General features: G+C 45.1%; 1 protein-coding gene across 6 annotated transcripts in view; it reads right to left on the bottom strand.

Annotated features, from left to right (window-relative positions):
* BFSP1 (beaded filament structural protein 1) overlaps positions 1–23,789 on the bottom strand; it is a 72,981-nt gene that overhangs the window by 31,934 nt on the left and 17,258 nt on the right. For 5 of the 6 annotated variants that reach the window (XM_045445364.1, XM_045445365.1, XM_045445366.1 and 2 more), the window contains exons 3-6: positions 23,604–23,731; positions 14,211–14,277; positions 10,185–10,769; positions 3,156–3,216 (exon numbers count right to left, since the gene is read on the bottom strand). In XM_045445364.1, coding sequence (XP_045301320.1) covers positions 3,156–3,216; positions 10,185–10,769; positions 14,211–14,215 — 651 coding nt within the window. In that variant the 5' untranslated portion in view covers positions 14,216–14,277; positions 23,604–23,731. The remainder of the gene's footprint in view (positions 1–3,155; positions 3,217–10,184; positions 10,770–14,210; positions 14,278–23,603; positions 23,732–23,789) is intronic. The other variant, XM_045445367.1, reaches the window with a different exon arrangement.

The following is a 23,789-nucleotide window of genomic DNA, read 5'->3' on the forward strand; positions in this document are numbered from 1 at the left end:
GCACCACCTGTACTATTAGTCACTCCATATTTTTCTTCAAACTGACTCATTTTCACTTGCATGCATTTAAAAAGGAACTTTTTGATGTCACCTGCTGTAGAGAAGAGGCAACCATAAAAATAAATTCAGAGCTCCTAAAAAATGGTTTCTCCACGCACCATCTAAAATCACCCCGCACACCACCAGGGCTATGAATCCCACCCTCTGGGGAAACTAAGCTGGCATCCATCACATCAAGGGCTCTGCGATAATAACCGCGACAGGCAAGTCACATGCACTATCCTGCCACTTCATTCTTACTGTGTGGGTCGACAGACATCCACTCCATGGTGGTGGCAACTCTTACTGCTCCCGCTTGGGAAATGAAGGAGCTGAGGCTCAGGGAGATGAAGCAGTTCCCCCAAAGTCTCACAGATACGTGACAGTGGCGAGAAGGGTCCTACGATCAAGCTGTTCTCCCGTTTTGGGCTGCACAGCTCACTTTGGGCAGAAGTGTCTTTTCCTGGACCTAGGGAAGAGCCACACCGATGCCCTGTGATGGCTCTGGCCGGAGCTGCTGGTAGCATCTTTCCCCAGAACTTTCGTAACCCTTACTTCAATGGGACCCATACTTCAATTGTCCAGACTCCCTGTCACAATATACACAAGGTGTTGCAGCTGTGGTTTCAGGGGGACAAAATGGCGGGGAGGCCTTTTCCCTTAGTTTTCATGATCTCCACTGCCGTGTTTTTCTTCTGAGAATACATTATTGCTTTTGTAACAAGAGAAAAACAACAGAAGGCTGGAGCTTCTTTTTAAATTCAGTGTTACTAGGGCGCCTGGGGGGCTCAGTCACTTAAACACCCAACTCTTGGTTTTGGCTCAGGTCATGGTCTCACAGTGAGTTCGAGCCTCACGTAGGGCTCCACGCTGATGATGCAGAGCCTGTGTGGGATTCTCTCTCTCTCTCTCTCTCTCTCTCTCTCTCTCTGCCCCTCCCCTACTTGCTCTCTTTCTCTTGATCAAAATAAATAAGCTTAAAAAAATTTTTTTAAATAAATAAATAAATCTTTGGTGTTACTCTCCACCAAAGCTAAAAAGAGGGACTACATTCTGTCTCCCTCTTCTATGAAGAGTGCACACGATGGCACTGCATGAGTGACAACCTCAGAAATAGGTCCAGAGAGAGGTCTGCTTGCAGTGAGGACAAATACGCACAAAGCAAAATGTGGTGGGTTGGGGAGGGGCTGAACTGGCAGCTAAGTGAAGGGTGTCGGGCACCTAAGTCCCTGAAGGTAGTGGTCTGTGGACAAGATGGCAGCCCCATCTGGCAGCCTGGGATCACCACCAAAAACAAGAATGGGGATGAGCTACAAATATGAGCAGAACAGCTGGGCGATGCCTGATGCTAACAACACCCAAATCCCACCTTCAACAGACTTGGGGCCACAGCAACCCAACCCAATACAAGACCAATCATTGAGCCTGTGCACTGAGGGCTCTCCTGAAGCACACGCCCACCCCCGCCTTTGTGTTTATATCCGGAGTGTTCACATGTTGGCTGGCCTGAGACTATTCCAGTTTCTATCACTTGGCCTTGGCAACTATTGACAGCAGCTCCTTTCAAAACACAGTGTCCTTGTTTGGACAATGCATTATATGCTCACAAAGGGAAGGACACAGAAGCATCACGTGGTAGATAACACAGACAAAGAAAAATTCAGTTTCCCTACGTTGTGGTTCTAACTCCCACTGATTAGCAGACTAATCCTGGACAACAGAGGCTGGGCAAAGCCAGGGACTGGCAAACATCCTGAGCTAACCTCAACTATCTGAAGTGGTTCCCTGGGGCTCCAGATGGAGAAGAATCCTAGGGCCACACATCTGGGCCCAGCAGGGAAAGGTGCTGTGTTTTATCAGCAATTCTGATGAGGAATTACGGGCGTGGAAGGAAGGGAAAGGGGGAAAGCGGCCATGTGCCCGAAATAAGCCACCCTTCAATGGAACAGAGCTCCATGAGCTCAAGACATTTGAGCTCTGAAATTACAGTTATTTGTCATCCCTGGTTTTGCCCAACCTCTGAGATCCAGGATTATTCCATTTGGTAGCCAAGTTCCCCTGGCTAGAGCAGAAAATCCAATCAGTTACGTTGATGACGGAGGATCTGAAGAAGGAAACTCCCTGCAAAGAACAACCCCACACAACTCTGCAGGAGGGTCCCAGCAAGAAGCTGAGAATCCCTGGCGCCCTCCACATAGCTGCTCTCCAGGCTCCAAGAGGGGAGACCTTGAAGGGAAATGGAAATTTCTTTGGAAATTTCTTCCTCTGTTCTCTGAGAGTTCCCCTGTAGAAGAGACTCTCAGCCAACAGAACAGAGTTATCCTTGCATCCCAATAACCAAAGCAAGTTTCCTAAGTTTGGTGTTTGGGACCTGTAACATCAGAATGGCAAAATCCCAGCTGGTCGCTGTGATGCTGCCTTGTGTTGACAGCCTAGCTGTCATAAGCTTAAAGGTCTAGGATTCTCTGGCAAGACCCTGTGTGTGGTGGGAAAGGAGTATGTGTCTTGGGTATGTGAGTTCACAAAAAGATTTAGTTGAAATTATGAACTCAAGGGGTGCCTAGGTGGCTCAGTTGGTTAGGCATCCGACTTCAGCTCAGGTCATGATTTCATGGTTTGTGGGTTCGAGCCCCACGTCGGGCTCTGTGCTGACAGCTCAGAGCCTGGAGCCTGCTTCGGATTCTGTGTCTCCTTCTCTCTCTCTGTGCTCCCCCCCACCATCCTGGCTCGTGCTCTATCTCTCAAAAATAAACATTAATTTTTTTTTAACGTTTATTTATTTTTGAGACAGAGAGAGACAGAGCCATGAACAGGAGAGGGTCAGAGAGAGGGAGACACAGAATCCGAAACAGGCTCCAGGCTCTGAACTGTCAGCACAGAGCCCGACGCGGGGCTCGAACTCACGGACCGTGAGATCGTGACCTGAGCCAAAGTCGGCCGCTTAACCGACTGAGCCACCCAGGTGCCCCTCAAAAATAAACATTAAAAAAAAAAGCAATTATGAACTCAAGAAAGAGTGACAGCAAAAGAAATAGGCAAATCCTAAAAAGACACAGAGAGGAATGCGCGATGGTCATTTCTGTCCCTACTCAGACTCACGGATGTGCTCAGCTCACCTTGTTAAGCCGTTCCAGCATTTCTTTTAGGAGCAGCTGACATTCACACTCGTTTTCATACCTGCAAATTGGACACATAAGCAAAAGTTGGGCAGCTTCCGTGATTCCATATGTAATGACCACACAATCAGCGTTACAGAGTATATGCGTCTCTTTAAGGAGAGGTCCTTAATTGGGGCGCCTGGGTGGCTCAGTCGGTTGGGTGTCCGACTTCGGCTCAGGTCATGATCTCACAGTCCGTGAGTTTGAGCCCCGTGTCGGGCTCTGTGCTGACAGCTCAGAGCCTGGAGTCTGTTTCAGATTCTGTGTCTCCCTCTCTCTCTGACCCCCCTCCATTCATGGCTCTGTCTCTCTCTGTCTCAAAAATAAATAAACATTAAAAAAAAAATTAAAAAAAGGAGAGGTCCTTAAGTTTAAAATAGTAGCTAATGCTGCACCGCTGAGCCTGTCGCTTCCTCACCTTTTCCACAGCATGGCGCACGCACAGAGTGGTGCTGTGGCCACCATGCACGGGGATAACTGGGACCGGTAAGTGAACAGGAGTCCCCCAGCCTGGGGGCCCAACCTCTGCCCCCCCCAACCCTTCCACCACCCCCCCTACCCCTGCCCAGCCACATCAAGGATAAGGGAATCGTATCTCCACACACTCCTAACCCAAGTACAGCAGTGACACAGAGAATGGGAGACCACCCTACATGACCTACAACAAACACCACTAACCTGACCTTGACCTTGTTTGGGTTGCCTGTACTATTGTGTCTATACATGTGTCCGTTTTTCTGGATTATGCCATTTAATCCTTACAAAACCCTGGAAGAGGGCAGTTGTCATTGCCCTCCCCCCACCCTCCCACCACCGGGGGAAAATGAGAAAACTGAGGCTGAGAAACTGGCCTATAACCTTGGGCAGATGCTCAGGGCACTTCACCCTCATCTCTGTGCCCTCAAGGCCTGCTCTGGGCCAGTGGGCAGGGCAGGCTGGACAGGCCACAGAGTCAGTGCCCCTGGGGCAGCCCTCGACCTCTGACAGAAGGTGAGTGGGTACATAAGTACCCCAGCACCGTTGCCCTCAGCTAGGACAACTGAAGTGTCTCTCCATACGGTAAGTTCGCTCCAGGTCAACTTGCTGAGGGCACTCAGTGTTTTCTGCCTTTCCTTCCTGCCTCACTTCCTCACTCCCCAACCTGTGCTCTTGGAGGTCACCTCCCAAATAAGCTACTTGCCCTCAAACCCCTTTATCAGGCTCGGCTTCTGGAAGACCCCAAACTAAAAGAGGGGTGGGGTCAGGACTCACACTTGAATCTGACACCAAAAACTATGCCCTGATAGCCACACCATGCTGCCTGGGTAGAGCAGGGAAACCCCCCAAATTTAAACATACACAAAACTGATAAAGCAACAGATACTAGGAACAGGTGTATTTTTCCCTCCTAGTCATCTTCTTCCCGGGACTTGAAGAAAATGATAGAGATCAAGAGGCAGAGAGACCACAGAAATCATTCTGTTTTGAGAGTTTCCCTTTAGGGGGACTTTCAACCCCTTGAGAAAAAGAGAAGGCTCCTTCCCAAATGACTCTGCCCTCATTCCCTATAAGCTGCCCCTAGTATCCATCATGGCCTTCTTCCAAGAGTCAAAGCCCTTGACGTGGGTAGGGGCACAAGACTGCCTAGAGGGAAGACTACATTTCCCAGCCTTCCTTGCAGCTAGATGTGGCCATGTGACTAAGTCCTGACCAATGGGATATAAGCATAAGTCTGTGGCAGCTTCCAAATATCTTCCATAAGAGACGCTGTGGGTGTGTCCTTCTGTATCCTTTCCTCCACCCTGCAGAAGGCCAGGCAGAGCCTTCTGAGCCTCAAATACTGCAGAGTGGCATGCTGAATTGCTAGGCCAGACCTTCCACAAGACAGAAACAAATTTCCATCCTGGATAAGCCAATGTCACTTTGGAGTTTACGCCATTTGTGGTTGAAACGAATCCTAATTAGCACTCAGCCCAACCCACAAAGCATAGGTTTCAGGGCCCCTGCACAGGCATGCCGTGGGCTCAAGTCAAGTACCGAAAGAGGCCTCTAGAAAACCATGCTGCTGTAGGGCGAGTCCCAACCTTGGGAAAGAACAATCAGGAATATGTGCACTGCGCACACTCCCAGTTCTGAAGCCACCTAAGAAGCTCAGCTATAACCAGCAAGCAAAACATATTTGTACAAGTCTTACATTTCCCACCAGGATGTCACAGTTAGCAGTGCCTTTTGTGTGTGGCTCTAATGGAGCCAGAAATTCTGTTTTAATGGCTAGTTAGCTTCGTGAATAAAACTGTTAACAAAAATCCAAATTTTCTCATTGCTCTTTCCTGCTAGAAACATCCAAGAATTTCTGTAGCTTAAAAACATGTTTGATAAATAATGCAATAATGTGCTATCGTGGGTAATTTTCATGCTGTAAAGACAAGTCTAGATATTAAAGGCAAGCGATTTCATTATAAAGACTTCATAATAAGAAATGATATGGGGCACCTGGGTGGTGCAGTCGGTTAAGCGTCTGACTCTTGGTCTCAGCTCAGGTCATAATTTCACAGTTCGTGAGTTTGAGGCTCTGCACTCACGGTGCAGAGCCTACTTGGGATTCTCTCTCTCCCCCTCCTGCTTGCCCTCTCTCTCTCTCTTTCTCAAAATAAATAAATAAAAATTTTTAAAAAGTTTAAAAAAGGGGGCGCCTGGGTGGCGCAGTCGGTTAAGCGTCCGACTTCAGCCAGGTCACGATCTCGCGGTCCGTGAGTTTGAGCCCCGCGTCAGGCTCTGGGCTGATGGCTCAGAGCCTGGAGCCTGTTTCCGATTCTGTGTCTCCCTCTCTCTCTGCCCCTCCCCCGTTCATGCTCTGTCTCTCTCTGTCCCAAAAATAAATAAACGTTGAAAAAAAAAATTAAAAAAAAAAAAGTTTAAAAAAGAAATCATGATATATTCATATATATATCCACATAAGCGAATATACAAATGAATTCATAAAGTGAAAAAACACATTGGCTTCAATTACCTGATCGTTTTACATAATTACTTTTGGTTTTTAGCAATTTAGATAATTGACGGTATTCATTAACGTATTTTTGGTAGTTTTATTTGTTTTTATTTCATTCTGTTTTATTTAGTCTTCATTTGATGTGCTGAAAACCTGATTTTGAAATTATTCAACTGTCCTAGAAGAGAATATGCCTACCAAGGCTGCATTATTTTCACCTGGCTTTGGCTAACCAATAAGTCACCTCTGGGATGCAAAACCAAATTTGGTGTGTATATACCCCTGCATGCAGGGGTATGGGTGTGATTTTTATTATAATTTTCAAATCCCAAGACTTTAGTTGGAATATTAAAGTATCTGCAAGGGGGCAATGGGAGGGAATAAATGAATGGAAATTATTAAATAAATCACAGAGTCTGAAGCTCCACGATAAACATACAACTCAGAACCAAGTAAAATCACCAAAAGATCAGGAAAATTCAACATGGCCATTCCTTCAATGAGGGCTCAAAGGAGTCCTGTGCACCCAGCCAAATCTCAGTAGACTGGGGCCTAATAACTAAGCAAAGACCATTTGGGGATCCAGGGTTTCCTGTTGGCCTGTGGAGCTGCCCCGGGTGTCTGAACCAGTGTACATTTCCCTTTGCTTTAGAAAACATGAGCTTCATTTGAATGAGGGTCCTATCTCTGGACCTCACTCCCCAGGAATCCAAGAATGACTTCTCTTCAAGACCCTGTGTTCTAGAAAGCATAAGGTGCGAAAACCCGAGTTCAAGTCCTGCCACCCACAGTTTTCCCATGAAGGGCTGTAACAGGTGGATTTCCAGATCCTTTCTTCCGGCTCCAGATCTGTTTTTAGGGATCATACCCAGAAACAGGGCTGATAGGAATGAAATCAATGAGTCTGATTAATATGTTCAGTATACACTGTCAAATAACCTGCCCAAGATTCAGATTAAGCATGTGGAACTCAAGGGCACCTGGGTGGCTCAGTCAGTTAAGCGTCTGACTTCGGCTCAGGTCATGATCTCACAGTTGGTGAGTTCCAGCCTGGCATTGGGCTCTGTGCTGACAGCTCAGAGCCTGGAGCCTGCTTTGGATTCTGTGTCTCCCAAGCTCTCTGCCCCTCCCCCACTTGTGTTCTATCTCTCTCTCAAAAATAAATATTAAAAAAAAAAATTCTTTTAAAGAACGTGGAACTCAAACATAGAGCACGTTTGGAGAAGACGCTCTGACTACCCTAGACCAGGGGCCCCCAAACCTGGCTGTTCACTGGAATTATCAGTGGAGCTCATAAAACTTAAAATTCCTGGGCCCCATCTGAGGTCCAGGGTGGGGCCTGGACATCTGTATATTTAAATTAGTTTATGTAATTTTAAAATAGATAAATCTCTTACATGATTAGACAAATTTTTTTAATTACCTAAAAAGCTGTTCCATTAAAAGTCTCCCTTCCTATCTCTCCCATTGCCCAGCTCCTACTCTCCTATCCTCCACAGGTAATCAGTGCCATTGGGGTTTTGCATGTGTCTGTGTCCCCTTTTTCCTAATGCAAGCAAAAAATTCTACTCTTCTCCCCTTTTTTTTTTAAAAGTAAAGGATAGTAACATGCTATTCTCTTGTTTTACAATTGGGTAGCATCTCATTGCATATATGAAGCACAATTTGATCTCCTATGAATAGGCATTTAGGTTCATTCCAGGCTTTTGCTAATGCAGATCACACCGCCACGTTGGCATGTATTTTACACCGGCCAGATCATCAAAAAACAAATTCCTTGAGGATGCAAGCTGGTGCAGCCACTCTGGAAAACAGTATGGAGGTTCCTCAAAAAACTAAAAATAGAACTACCCTACGACCCAGCGATTGCACTACTCGGCATTTATCCACGGGATACAGCTGTGCTGTTTCGAAGGGACACATGCACCCCCATGTTTATAGCAGCACTATCAACAATAGCCAAAGTATGGAAAGAACCCAAATGTCCATCGATAGATGAATGGATAAAGAAGATGTGGTATATATATACAATGGAGTATTACTCGGCAATCAAAAAGAATGAAATCTTGCCATTTGCAACTATGTGGATGGAACTGGAGGGTATTATGCTACATGAAATTAGTCAGAGAAAGACAAAAATCATATGCCTTCACTCATATGAGGACTTTAAGAGACAAAACAGATGAACACAAGGGAAGGGAAACAAAAATAATATAAAAGCAGGGAGGGGGACAAAACAGAAGAGACTCATAAATATGGAGAACAAACTGAGGGTTACTGGAGGGGTTGTGGGAGTGGGGAATGGGCTAAATGGGTAAGCGGCACTAAGGAATCTACTCCTGAAATCATTGTTGCACTATATGCTAACTTGGATGTAAATTTTAAAAAATTAATAAGTAAATAAATAAATAAATAAATAAATAAATAAATAAATTCCTTGAAGTGGTCCCTGCAGAGTAAATACAGGTTCCTGTATTTATAGCCTTGGAGGATGGGGACAAATTGTGAGTATCCTTTTTTCTTTTTAATAGTTCTTTAGGTGATCTTTTTTTAAATGCCATTTATTTATTTATTTATTTATTTATTTATTTATTTATTTATTTATTTTTGACAGCATGCAAGCGCGGGAGGGGCAGAGAAAGAGGGACAGAGGATCTGAAGCAGGATCTCCACTGACAGTAGCGAGCCCATGAATTCATGAACTGTGAGATCATGATCTGAACCGAAGTGGGTCGCTCAACTGACTGAGCCACCCAGGTGCCCCAATTCTTTTTTTTTTTTTTAAGTTTTATTTATTTTGAGAGAGAGAGAGAGAGAGAGAGAGAGAGAGAGAACACAAGTGGGGGAGGGGCATAGAGAGCAAGTGGGGGAGGTGCAGAGAGAGAGGGAGACAGAGAATCCCAAGCAGACTCTGTGCAGTCAGCGCAGGGCCCCATGTGGGGCTGGAATTCACATCATGACCTGAGCCGAAATCAAGAGTCAGGCTAAACCCACTAAGCCACCCAGGTCGGCATGCCCCAATTCTTCCGGCGATCTTATCATCTTATTCATTCTGTGGGAAAGGGGGACATGCCCTGGACCAGGGCTCCTGAAGCTTCCAACTTAACTCCACTTCTAACCAGCTCCCAGATGATGGCAATGCTACTCATCCACAGACCACAATTTGAGCAGCAAGATTCTAGAAGACACACATTGAAATAATTTCCGGGTATCAACTATGATGCGGTAAAGATGATTAGACTCAGCACGCCGAGGCCCTGAATTCCGTGCCGCTGCTGGGACTCACTAGGTGAGTGACCTTGCCCTAAATCTTGACATTGTCTAAGCCTCAGTCTCCTCATCTGCAAAACAGGTGCAGTACCATGTATTACAGGATACGGCTGTGAGGATCAAATAACATGAATATATCTCAAAAACAAAAGGAGCCAGACACACAAGCACGAATCTTTAAGATTCCATTTTTGTGAAATTCCAGAACACGCAAAATTAACCTACGGTGACAGAAATCAGAACACTGGGCGCCTCCCGGTTTTTTGTGGGGAAGGGGTACAGACTGACCGGGAAAGGACAGGAGGGAACTTTCTGGGGTGGTCAAAGTTCCCTGCTTGTTTCCGTAGTTACATGGGTACATACATCATCAAAACTCATTGAACTATGCACTTAAAACCTGTGCATTTTTTAAAGATTTTATTTTTAAGTAATCTCTACGCCCAACGTGGGGCGCAAATTTACAACCCCCAGATCAAGAGTCGCTGGCTCTACCGACTGAGCCTGCCAAGCGCCCCGAAACCTGTGCGTTTTACTGCATGTAAATTATAGCTACATTTTAAAGCACATTACAAGCAAATGATGCCGTTTCGTGCAAACCGTGAAGTGCCATCGGAATGAAAGCGGGTTCTAGGTGGGTGAGAGGCACGGTAGTGCGCGCGCCCTCTGCGCGGTGGAAGTCCTGGCGACCGCCCCTACCCTGCCTCCGCTCACCCCACCCCCAACCCTCTTCCGGGCCCGCCGCTTACTTGCAGCGGAACTCGTCGAGCACGCGCTGCGCCTCCGCACCCTGGCGCTCCAGCCGCGTGCGCTCGGCCGCCAGGTCCCGGGCGCGCTGGAGGTTGCCCTCGACGTGGCGGGCGAGGGCGTCCTCGGGGCCGGCCAGCTCGCCCAGGCGCTGGAAGGCGTCCAGCTGCCGCCGGAGGACGGCGTGGCGCTGCTCGAGCGCGCGGGCCCGCTGGACGTGAGCAGCCACGCGCTCGCCGAGCCCCTGCAGCGCGGCCAGGCTGGGCGCCGCCGTCCGGCCCTCCGCCAGGCTATCGGGCTCGGCGGCGCGCGGCGCCTCCTCGGCGCGCTCGTACTGCTCCTTGCGGGTCTGGAAGACGTAGCTGCGCCGGTACATGGCTCCGGTGCGGGCGAGCGCGCGCGAACCGGCTCGGGGAGGCCGTGCGCCTGGGCGGCGGGCAGCTAAATAAACATCGGGGGGGCCCAGGCACGCTGCTGGGACGTTCCAGAGCCGATCAGCTGTCGAGCTCAACACGGCGCCCAGCCCCCGGAAGAATAAAGGAGCAGCAGGCCTGCTTTTGTGCGCCGGATTAGCGGGCCATGCAGCTCTGGGGGTTGGAAGGTTAAATTGGGCAATGAGTTTTTTGTTCTGGGATTGTTAAAGCCTGTCGCTTTATGATTGAATGGGGGGTCAGGAGGACAAGAGAGGCAGGACTGCTTCCTCTGGGAATTGTGAAGGAAGCCCAAGGGAGCTTGTTAAACTTGGACTAGCTCAAAAGCCCAGGGACCCTCGCTTTGTCTCCTCTTTTTCGGTCAAGCTCTCAATTACAGGCCTTTTCAACAATGCCATTTTTTTTTTTTCCGATCACTTCAGCAATTCTTTTGCATAATTACAACATGACATTTAGGAACCCTCCTTACGTTAGGGGTTCTTAACCACGGATGCAAAATAAATGGCCATCTCATAAAATTGTGATGTGTGCAAGTAAGTTTTATTAATACCTATTCATCTGCGTTAGGAAAACATTCCTTGTACAACAACTTAAGAAGCAAATGCACGGTTATCATTATAATGTTACCCTTGCTCCCGTGGATTCCGCCATCCTTTCCGGAGTAGAAGCAAGAAGCAAGTAGAGTTCCATCAGGATATTGGCATAACTGATTCTTTACACTAAAGAAAAAACCCTCACAGCCTAAAAGATTTAGTAAATTGGCCAACTCTCAATTCGAGAATATAAAAGAATTTTTTGCCACTATGTTTAATTTTAATTTGTATTGTGGAAGTAACAAAGCTGGGCTTTAACAAATTTAAAAGTAAATTGTGGGTGTTGAAGGAAACTAATAGCATTTGATGAGAATGATCCAACATATGACTATTTTGTCATGTCTCCAATTTATTTTTTTATTTTTTGAGGGGGGGCACAGTGAGTGAGGGGCAGAAAGAGAGAGGGAGAGAGAGAGAGAAGCAGGGCTCCCCTGAAGTGGGGCTTGTGTGTTTTTTTAACCAAATGGGGGCTCGTGTTCACCGGAAGTAGGGCTGGAACTCACCTGATTAAGGACTCAAACTTAGGAATGGTGAGATCATGACTTTAGCAGAAGTCAGTTGCCTAACCCACTGAGCCACCCAGGTGCCCTCCAATTTTTTTTTTTTTTTAAGTTTATTTTTATTTACTTTGAGAGAGAGCGAGATAAAGAGCAAGCAGGGGAGGGAAGAGGGCGAGGGAGACAATCCCATTCAGGCTCTACCCTAACAGCACAAAGCCAGATGCCGGGCTTGAACTCAAAAAAAGTGAGATCATGACCTGAGCCAAAATCAAGAGCTGAGCATTTAACCGAAACAGCCAGCCTCCCAGGTGCCCCAAGTCTCCGATTTAAAAATCATTATCAAAAAGGTTGTTTTCCTAAAAAAAGGATTCAGCTTAGCAGTGCCATATAATTAACAACTATATGGATTGCACATAATTACATAATTATATTACAAATTAAAGTTATAGTTACCAAAGTTCGAGAAAAGGACACAGATCTTTGATGGGTTTTATTATTTCCCCAAAAAGACTGTAAGATAATGGAATGAATTCAGTTGAGAGTGACTCTAAGATAAGGTCCAGAGTTGTGGTGGTGGTGCGGTTATTGTTCTATTTTCTTTTCTTAAGGCATTTAAAAATAGATGTTATGATCAAATCAAGGAGAGCCACATGAGTATTTTTGGTAGATACACATGTATCATGCTGATGGCATGGTAAATTGGTTTCCGGCTTCCTAGAGAGCAAAACCAGCACAGAACAAAGAAAGGATATAAAAGCACTTGTTCCTTCTGACATCAGGTATTAGTTAAATATTGCTACAGAACAAACTGACCCCAAAACTAAGTGGCACACAAGAAGAAATATTTAGCGCTGCACTCCCAGATAGGCAGGTCAGCTGGATAGCTCTCCTTCGAGCTGCAGATCTTTCAATCTGCTAGGGGAGCTGTGCTCCAAAGGTCTCTCTTCCTCCTAGAACTAGTGATGACAAGAGGAGGAAAAGAAGCCCAGCCACACAATCTCTTTCCAAGGATTTGTTTGCATCCTGTCCATTAACACCCCTTTCATCAAAGCAACCCAGGTGGCCACAGCCAAAGTCGAGAGGCAGGGAAGAGGCACCGCCCACCCCCAGGGCCATGGCAAAGGTGCGGGTGTGTAACTGTCACACTGCAGTGAAGAACTGGGACCAGAAACTCCATCAACCACACACAGTAATCCCATTTGAAAGAAAAAAATAGATATCCCAGAAACAAAACAAAGGGAAAAAATATCATTTCAATTTAATCCAGTGGAATAAACACTTAGAAAATATTTACTCATAAAGCGTGTCTCAGGGAGAGAAATATTGAACAAGGTCAAGTCCCTCCCTACCCTCAAGGTGCAGAGAGACAAATTCCTACTCAACTAATTCAAGACACAAGGAAATCTGGAATAAGTTCTAGAGATCTTCCAAGGGCGCCTGGGTGGCGCAGTCGGTTAAGCGTCCGACTTCAGCCAGGTCGCGATCTCGCGGTCCCTGAGTTCGAGCCCCGCGTCGGGCTCTGGGCTGATGGCTCAGAGCCTGGAGCCTGTTTCCGATTCTGTGTCTCCCTCTCTCTCTGCCCCTCCCCCGTTCATGCTCTGTCTCTCTCTGTCCCAAAAATAAATAAACGTTGAAAAAAAAATTTTTTTTAAATAAAATAGAGATCTTCCCAAAATGTGGTTGTACCTAAAGCAGAAAGTTAAAGAGAAGTTAGAATTTCAGGCAGAACAGCATAAACAAGGTGTGAGAACAACTGGAGTAAGGTGCAGTAAAGGGAGCCATGTGCTTCCTGGGCGTGGTGAGCCTGAACTGAGGAGAGCTTGGCAAGAAGGGTCCCAAAAAAGGAAAGTTCGAAGGAAGGGCTGAGCTTCCCATCAGCTGCGGTGGCTTGAATGCGGGCATCATCTCCACAACTTCTCCCAAGCCCTACCAAAAATGGCAGCAAAGAATTTATTTTTAGACGAAAACTCCACAAAAATAAGGAAGAAAAGATCACAGTGGACAAGATATACCAACAAATTTTCAGAGGGCTGAACAAAGAGATTAGTGGCAACTTGACTTAACGGAGTGAAGCAAGCTGACACCTACATGGGGCAAAGGGCACTGGGAAAGGAAAACAAGATGGTTCACCTAGAGGAGTCTCAGAAAAGCTTACGAATTGGATGTACCAGGGGCGCTAGGGTGACTCAGTTGGTTAAGCATTCAACTTCAGCTCAGGTCATGATCTCACAGCTGGCGAGTTCCAGCCCCACGTCAGGCTCTTGTGCAGACAGCTCAGACCTTGGATTCTGCTTCAGTTCCTGTGTCTCCCTCTCTCTCTGTCCCTCCCCCAACTCGCACTCTATCTCTCTCTCTCTCAAAAATAAATAAACATTAAAAAATTTAAAAAAAAAAAAGTAACTGGATGTACCAGATACAACAGAAGGTGGGGGTGAAGGGTAGAGCTGAAAAGCCATAGGGTTAGCCCAGAGCCCAAGAAGCAGTTAGAATTTCAGACCGCCTACCCCATTCCTGCGCAGCCTGGCTAAGCTGAGTGAAACTGAGCGGGAGTGGTCTTGAGTTGAAAGTCACCTAGTTGAAACACAGCTAAGGACAGGATAAGACCATACTGGAACAAAGGAATTAAGACAGTGGATGCATCACGAAAGATGAGCTGTACAATCTCCATCTCTCCATTTACCCCTTCGCTTCTCTTCTAGGATGCTGGTCACCTGGCATGTATTTCCCTGGGGCGGGAGAAAATTCTCTGGGGAAACTGAGTGACAACGGAGAAAAAAAAATCACCAGATACTGAATTTGGAATATGGACTGACTGGCTTTTGGTTCGAACACGGAACACGTTTGTACGGTCCAACGTAACCCAAGCCGTTGATCATCAGACTAAGACCCATTTTATAATGAAGTTTTACTTGTGACAGCATAGGATTTTTAAATCTCTCTTTCTCACCTAGATTTTTGTTTTTGAAAGTTAGTATTTTTTCCCTAAAAGGATAGATTCCCTAGATTTGTATACTTTGCCCTGTCCCGTACCAGGGCAATGGTATTATCATGACATCCTGCTCCGCTCTGTTGATGCGGAGTGTAAAAGTGTAAATATTTCCTATCGGAATGTTACTATAATTAGTTGGGTTTTCCTGTCACAGGAGGAAAGAAACTAAGCTGGTGTAGTTAGCTTCTTCTGTGGGACCTCTGGCTGGTTTGTGACTTTGTGACTTGTTCTTGAATCCTGTTTTTTAACTGGCCATAAAGTATGACAATGAGCACTAATCGACAGCTGGATTCCCCCTCTCCTGGTCATTTTAGTTTGGGCTCCCCCGAAGCAGACCCTGAAACAAGAGTTAAAGTGCAAGTAGTTTATCTGGAAGGTAATCCCAGGAATGGCCTGCAGGGAGGCAGGAGGGAGACAAGGAAGGCCAAACACGGTTTGTGATAACAAGCCAGTCACCACGCTGCGGCAGGCAATGGGGGTCAGTTGCACTGGAAAATCTGGGAGATAGCTCGGTACAGGCACCTCAGAGCCACCCCACCCAAGGGTGAAAGAGCTGGAGATTTACCCACCACTCCCAGGGCCCGAGGGCTGATCACAGGGCATTTCTGGTCTGCCACAGGCAGCCAAAGTAGCTGAGGTTAGCTTTTGACCCCACCACCTTAGCAAGTGACCTAGCCAATCAGGTTCCAGTATGGACACCGGGCAATGGGAATAATCACTTACATGAAGAGGCTCGTCATACATCTCAGTTTACCTGAGATGATCCACGTTTATGCATCTATCTCGGCACAAGTATAGATAGCACCCTCTTTTATTCTCAAGAGTTTCTTGGTTTGTCTGGGAATGCTGCCTCTCTCACGTGCCTCATGCCCACGTGACCTGAATGTCTAGCCTGCATCTAATCATAAGGAAACATCCGCGCAAACCGAAAATAAGAAACATTCTATTAATAAAAATAGAAGGGGATGATATTCTTCCAAAATGTAAATACCAGAAAAGAAAAAGAGAGACTAGAGAAATATTCCAGATGAAAGGAAACTAAGGAATCACAGCATCTACATGCAATACTCTTCCTAGACCCCATCCTACATTTGGAAGAGAAGAAAGTGCTATAAAGGTCATCGCTGGATCCCTTGACAAAATTAGACTATGGACACTCAATTAGGTAAAAGAATTGTGTCAATGTTAAATTCACTGAAGTTTCTGACTATAGCACAGTTAAGTAAAATGATATCTTTATTCTTAGAAAATATATTCTTAGCCATCTAGGGGTGAAACACATGATGTATGCAACTTACTCCGAAAAAATGCTGAAAAGCAAAATAAAATAAAATAAGTTCTGAAAAGCACATGTGTAAATATAAACATAGACATAAACATAAACATGTATGGAGAAAGAGAGAGAAAGGAGATGAGGCAAAATAGTGACAATAGGTCAGTCTTGGTAAAGGATATATAGGTGTCGTATAATCGCAATTTCTCAAAGAAAGTTGGGAATTACTTTCAAAACTGTTTGTGGAAATCCCGATCCTCTTCTATGTTAAGCATTTTGCAGTGTAGGCATTTAACAAACATCACTTCCTTTACCTTATAGCCATATATATGTACGTAACAGCAAAGGGAGAGAGAGAAGGACAGAGAGGAAGATGGTTTAGCCAACTGTGTAGTAACAACAGGAGAAAATGGTCTATAACCATTATAAGCATGTGGAAGACATGATGATATAAGTGAGAATGTTTATAACAAACATGAAGGGGAGCAGAAAAACAAAATACCAGATGCATGGTGATGACAGTCATCTAAGAACACATATATGTACATAATCGGATACTCGTGTCATATACCAGGTTTTATATCATCACATCTTATTGTCATTTAAAGCTAATTGCATATATGGTGCTTCCTGAAAATTTTAATTAGCGTTCTTAATTAAAGAACTGAACAACTATCTTAAAAGCCTGAGTAAAATAGGCGTAGATGTTTGCCTTTCAGTCAACTTCATATTCTACAACTTTGAGCTTTCTCTTTCAGTTTACATACATCCTGAGTTTGCTGTGGGCTTTTTCCAGACACAAAGAGTAGTATAGAACATTCATGTAAATGCCAGGTCTCTGCTGTTTTCTAGTTGTGTGGTCTTGAACAATTCAGTTAATCTGTTTCTAAAATGATGGATTTGAGCAAAACAATCTCTAAGATCTCCTTTCTGCTTGTTAGGGGCCAAATTGTGTCCTCTAAAATTCACGTTTTAGGGGCACCTGGGTGGCTCAGTCAATTGAGCATCTGACTTTGGCTCAGGTCACTATCTCACGGTTCATGGCTTTGAGCCCCACGTTGGACTCTGTGCTGACAGCTCAGAGCCTGAAGACTGCTTTGGATCCTGTGTCTCCCTCGCTCTCTATCCCTGCCCCCCCCCAAAATAAATAATAAACATTAAAAAAATTAATAAAGAATAAAAATAAATAAACCACATTTTAGTCCTAACCCCCAGGGCCTTAGAATGAAACCGTATTTGGAGATAGGGCCTTTAAAGAGGTAATTAAGGTAAAATGAGGTCATATGAGTGGGCCCTAATCCAGTGTGACTGGTGTCCTTATAAGAAGAGTAGATGAGGACACAGACATACATACAGAGAGAAGACCATGTGAGGATACAGGGAGAAGGTGGCCATCTGCAGCCAAGGAGAGACCAACTCTGCCGATACCTCAGTCTCAGACTTCAAGACTCCACAGCTATAAAAAAAAAAAGTGAATCTCTGCTGTTGAGGCCACTCAGTCTGTGTTTCTTTGTTATGGCAGCCCAAGCAAACCGATAGACTGCTCTAACATTCTGATTCTTCCGCTTGTTCTTCTTTTATAGGCCATCCATTTCCCAGGATATATAAATGTCTGCCACAAGAGGGCCACTCCGCCCTCGGAGTGAACACCCTGCCTCCTGGTCGCCCAGAGAGCGATTGCTGATTGCAAAGGGGACAGAAGGATGTGCAGATGAACAGCCTGAAGCCTTTCCACAAAACTGGATCGACCCCAAAGACAAGCCATCCTGGAAAGCTTCATTTCCAGTAGGGTGGCCAGCAAACCCGAGGGAAAGGGCAGACCCCTGGCTCCCCAGCCCCTGCTCTCTTAGGGTGGCCTCCCCATCAGGCCCCAGCCTTTATAGTATGCTTAGCTACCCTGTAAGTGATGAGTCCGCATGAAGAGTAATAACAGATGGGGAAACATCAGAAGCAAGTCTCAATCTCCAGCTGCACACACACGGATAACTATGAAGACTTCCGGGAAAGTAAAGCCGCAGATTCAAACACTATTAAAGGCAGGAGGGCACTGAGCACCAACCAGCCTTTCTCAGGGTCTGGCACAGAAACTGAAGTAAGAATCAACAAACCCAAATTTGTTGGATGACAGGTATGTTCCTTGGGCTTTTCGACTGATGGGCACCAGGACAAGGCATGACAACTAAATGCAACGCACAATCCTATACTGAATAGGATTTTAGACTAAGAAAAAAAAGCTATAAAGGATTATTATTGTGATGATCGGTGAAATTTGGATAAGGAATACAAATTAGATAATAATATTACAAGTGTTGGGGCACCTGGGTGGCTCAGTCCATTAAGTGTCCAATTTCGGCTCAGGTCATGATCTCACCATCGTTGGTGGGTTCGAGCCCCACACTGGGCTCTGGTCAGCACAGAGCCAGAGACTGCTTCAGATTCTGTGTCTCCCTGTCTCTCTCTCTCTGCCCCTCCCCTGCTCGTGCTCTCTTTCTCTCTCAAAAATAAATAAACATTCAAATAATAATAATAATATTATTACAAGTGTTAAAATGGCTGCTTTTGGGGCGCCTGGGTGGCTCAGTCGGTTAGGCGGCCGACTTCGGCTCGGGTTATGATCTCACGGTCCGTGAGTTCGAGCCCCAGGTCGGGCTCTGTGCTGGCAGCTCAGAGCATGGAGCCTGTTTCAGATTCTGTGTCTCCCTCTCTCTGACCCTCCCCTGTTCATGCTCTGTCTCTCCCTGTCTCAAAAATAAATAAACGTTAAAAAAAAATTTTTTTTAAATGGCTGCTTTTGGTAATTGTACTATGGCATGTAAGAAAATGACCTTGTTCTTAGGAAATACATGCTAGTTTAAAGAATAATGAGTCACAGTGTCCAAGTTACCCTCATTTGGTCAGAAAATAAGTAATATACATGCATATACAATACACACGTATAAAAATAAATACAGAGAATAAAAAAGCAAATGGAGAAAAATGTAAATAATTGGTAGGTTTGGGTAAAGGGCATATGCAACGTTTCTATAAATTTGAAATCATAACAAAAGAAAAATCACTCCCCTCCCCAAATCCCAAACACCTCTGGGAAAATTGTGCTGAGAATAGATATTTCTTAGTAACAGCAAGAAAATACAAAAATGCTCCTTGCTCCTTTGATTTATGAGATGGTATCATGGTCTCAGCAACCAGGGTTTCACTGATGATTATGGTGGGAGTTTAACACCACTAATAACGAAGGGCTTTTGAAATACATGTGGACTTACCTTCCCTGAACACCAGACAATGGGGCACTACCTCGGAATGTCTCTTAGACATTGCTACACCTGCTCATTCATCATCATTCTGGTCATGCATGAAAAGTGACCATACCCATGACCTCAGGGATCCAGAAATGAGTCATTGTCCCAGCAGGCGCCATCCTCAGGACCAAGTTTGGAGAAGGCTCTTTCAGTTATAATTTCTTGTGGATTTAAAGCTAGCCACGCTATTCATATTTCTGCTCTGTACTTCTCTTTTAAGATATCATTAAACAGACCCACCACCACTCTTAAGCTGGGTCAGCCTACATCTGAACCACAGCTCCTTTTCTTCCGGGAATAGATTGTCAAGTGGTTTGCTGTATCATGGAGTCACAGTTGGCCAACCGGCATGCCCATTTTGCCCTAAAAGGAGGATGTGCGAGCCCCTGGTTTGTACTACTTAGGAAACGGATACCAAGGAATTAGGCACACATATCCACGAAGGCATTTCTGATAGAAATATACATTCACAGATTGAAGCATACATCTGGTATATCATTTTTATAGGGCCATACCTACTTTCCCATGGATGTCAAGAGGAACTGATTTAACTATTTCATAAGAGAAGATGTTCTTATCTTCTCAAGTTCACCCAACTTTATAGCTTTAACCTGAAATTGGGAGGGATGATATTCCAAGCTACTTTATCCACTATTTTCAGACTCTGCACACAGTTTGAAAGTATAGTAAGGGATGCTAAGACTGTATATTTTAAGCTCTAACCTTCAATTCTTGGACTTAAACTCCACGTGAAGTTTTCCAGTGAAATTTGTAACGATAGCCTGTTTGAGTAAGAGCGCCATTGTTCGGCGGGCATATGAGCCTGACCAAAATTCAAAGAACTACCTATTCCAACCATCTTCCTTGTTAGCTCATTTGCAAAAGGACTGTAATGATGTGAATTACCCTACTACTCCACTCTCTACCACCAGCTCATGGTTGACACTTACTAACTCCTACCCCTTCATTTATCTAATATTTTTGTCTTCTGACTTTTCCTCTCACCCAGCAGATACCATCCTTTTCTTCATTTGTCTTTGCCCCTTGGTTTTGGAAACCAATATCTTCCTTACTCCCTTGAACAACCCCGCACACCCACCCATCAGCTCATGCAAATTAATTTATGAAGAAGACTGTTGAGAGGTCTTCAGTTCCACACACCTGAGCCCACCACAGGCTTAGCCAAGATGCCTCTCTAAGGCTCCTGGCTAAGGCTCCACCTCTCCACTACCCAGGCAGACCTGCTCACGCGATTGTTCTAACTAGCCTAGAGCTCTTTAAAGGCAAGGCAGATGTCAATGCTGTTCATTCTACAGTGCCCACTCTCCACCAGAGGATCGGTCCAGGGATCCATCTTCCATCCTTCCCCAGGCTGCTGGAAACCCTAGAAGGTTAGCCCTCCTAGATTGCTTCACCTGACTCCGTGCCCTCGGTCTTCCTGTAGGGTTTCGCAAATGGGGGTCGCTGGCAGGAGATCACAGAGACTTCCTTCCTGTTTCCCTCTCCCCTCTAAGCAAAATCACCCCTTCATGGCATCTCATGCTTCCTGCTGTTGCTAGTTCTGGGCCCTTTATCACGCTTTGATGATTCCCTTAACCGTGCTCACAGCTCTGGAGGTTGTCTCTTCATTAAATTCTCTTCAGTTAAGCTCTTTGTTTACACCGTTTATTTCCCGCCAGATACAGAAGAACCCTGGCGGATGCAAAATCTCATTCATCAACCAGTAAAGCTTCTGAAACACTGTATCCGCTAAAATGAATTAAACAACAAATGAAACTTAGAAAGAAACTTGAAATCAAGACAAAGTTTTTTTTTTTTTTTTTCAACGTTTATTTATTTTTGGGACAGAGAGAGACAGAGCATGAACGGGGGAGGGGCAGAGAGAGAGGGAGACACAGAATCGGAAACAGGCTCCAGGCTCTGAGCCATCAGCCCAGAGCCTGACGCGGGGCTCGAACTCACGGACCGCGAGATCGTGACCTGGCTGAAGTCGGACGCTTAACCGACTGCGCCACCCAGGCACCCCAAGACAAAGTTTTTGAGTGTTGGGAAGTTTCATCTTGAAACTTTCAGATGGGGAAGCTGAGTATCGCTTGGCCAAAGACGAAGCTCGAGGCTCTTATCGATAGCTGTACCAGAGACCTGGCCCTCTTACTCCACGTTTGCTGACTGGGCTTTTTCAAAAGATGTGGTCAAATTTTGTAAGCAGCCCTCAATTGAAATTTGCTTTGCTCTCCACTGTGATGACTAGATTTCTGTTGTCTCCCACCGTTAGAAGGAATATAGAGGGACAGGACAAAAATCCATTCTTTAAGAAAGAAAACAGTGCACCAGTCAGCAGAATGACTAGACACAATAAAAGAAAAAAAAAAAAAAATCCCTTGAAAAAGAGCTTTCTATTTTAAGAAGATGAATAAAAAGAAGAGATGCCCTCAAGTGATAGATAATGAAGACATTCCCCAGGCATCCTCAGCCTCTGTGGCTTTTCAGATGTAAACCTGAAACATAGTCCATTACAAAGGGTGGCATCCAAACTGGATTCCGGCTGCTTGTTCTGTTCTGCGGTCAGCCTGTGCTGAACATAGCAGTTTAAACAAGCCACAGAGCTGTGAGTGGCCCCTGTGTCTAAAATGCCTTCTGGATTATCCTCAATGACCCTAATCGTAGGACTTAGAATCTGCAAGGATGAGAATTAAACGGGACATTTAGGGTCCAGCTCTCCGGGGTACATTATTTTTTCAAACTAACCTGGGTTTTTGGGTAACACACACACTGGATCTGAAAATGCCACTTTGTCACGATTTGCTATGTGATATCCTAGTGACCTCTAAGGCCAATTCCAGGACATCGCAGGGACAACACACCAGTGTCCCCAAGCCTGCATTTGGGGCACTATTTGGCTGAGTCACTTGCAGTATTATTCTGGAGCTGCCTCTCAGGAGCTCATAGGACCCAACTATTGTATTTCCAGGAATTTGGGTTGCTGGTTAACACCTCGCTGTTAGCTTGAAATCAGCAATAGTGGGAGTTTTCACACCACAGGAGTTGACAAACACTATAAAGACATTTCTTCCCTTGAAACTCAGCTGTTCAACATTCACTGGAATCATGTTAACTATGAAATAATACTGATCCATCTCTCCAATTGAGAAGGAAAGCTGGTAAACGCAAATAAAAAGGGCCAGCCGGATATCCAAGGCCGGATAGTCCCCTTGCATGCTTTTGGCTTCTGCAATCTTGCTTTCCTCTTGCATCAGCCAGAAGCCAGGAATCTGAGGCTTGAGTATACTAGTCCCGCCCAACCTGGAAGCACATATGTATAAAAGATCAGTATAACCCAAGCCAGATGCTCAGCCTTTGGAGTTAACTCCACTGGGCCGGCACCGGTGACAAATAAAAAGTCTTTTCTGATTCCCTAGCGCTTGTCGCTTGTCTCTTCCTGGGCGCCGAGTATTTGCTATAACACAGGGGCTGTGGTGGAAACTTGTTCTTTCTTCAATCCCTGTAAACTCAAAGAAGAGAACCAGTCTTCCCAAGTACATTATTGAAAATAGTCCCCTAAATTCAAATACTCAGTTAAAAAAATTAGAGCGGAATTAGAGTCTACAGACTGAGAAAATGGTTTGTTTTGATTTCGAGTTGGCTCAAGAAGTTTCTGACAATTAATTTCATATAATTGCCTTATAAAGTTAAAATGCCTTCCAAAATTTTATGGGGCCATTTCAAAACCTAGGGAAATCAGCCAGTAAATTAAAGTGTATCTCTGCAAGGAGAGAAAGAGATTGATCTCAAGACTAGTTTAGGCCCAGCTGGAGGACTTGGTCTCTGTTCCAGTGGAAAGGAAGGCAGCAATCCTTAGCAAAGCCCAAGATTTCTTTTTCCTGAAATAATGACTGACCACTGCCTCTGTTGTTTTTGGCCAAGTGTTTGACCAAAACAAGAATTTTGCAACTGCAATGACCTAACTTGGGAAACAATTTTATAACATTTTCTAGGAACCACAAAACCTTTGTTTTACTCTTTCTGAAGACCGACAGTGGGACCAGAAGGAGAGCATAATATTTTGCCGTGTAACAAAGAAAAAAACTTGATAAGGTCAGCGGCTGGAAGAATATTTCAGTTCAAATAACGGTCATCCAGAGCCCGTGAAATGCTGCCTTTCAAACCAATAATGAACGTGCCTTGCACAACATCACATCCAGCTAAAATCCTGGATCCGCTCAGCTGATTATTAGGGCATTAAATGGTGACCTTTATCATACAATAAATTGTAAGCTGGGCAGCTAGGTTTGACAAAAACAGCAGGAACTGCAGTTAGCAGCAAAAACAGACTCACATGTTAGAAGAGCCAGGAGAAAACTTCTTGACGTGGTTGGAAGAAAATGGAAGCTTCTTGCAGTGACTCGGACTTCACTTGGATGAGTGCAGATGATCCAAGTTAGGCAACATTATGATTGCTGGGTACTGCAAAAAAAATCAGTCAGCTCAACTATCAGCAAAATGCCCTCCCAACGCCTATTAA

Source organism: Leopardus geoffroyi, chromosome A3 (assembly GCF_018350155.1).
Source record: "Leopardus geoffroyi isolate Oge1 chromosome A3, O.geoffroyi_Oge1_pat1.0, whole genome shotgun sequence".
Classification (NCBI taxonomy): domain Eukaryota; kingdom Metazoa; phylum Chordata; class Mammalia; order Carnivora; family Felidae; genus Leopardus; species Leopardus geoffroyi.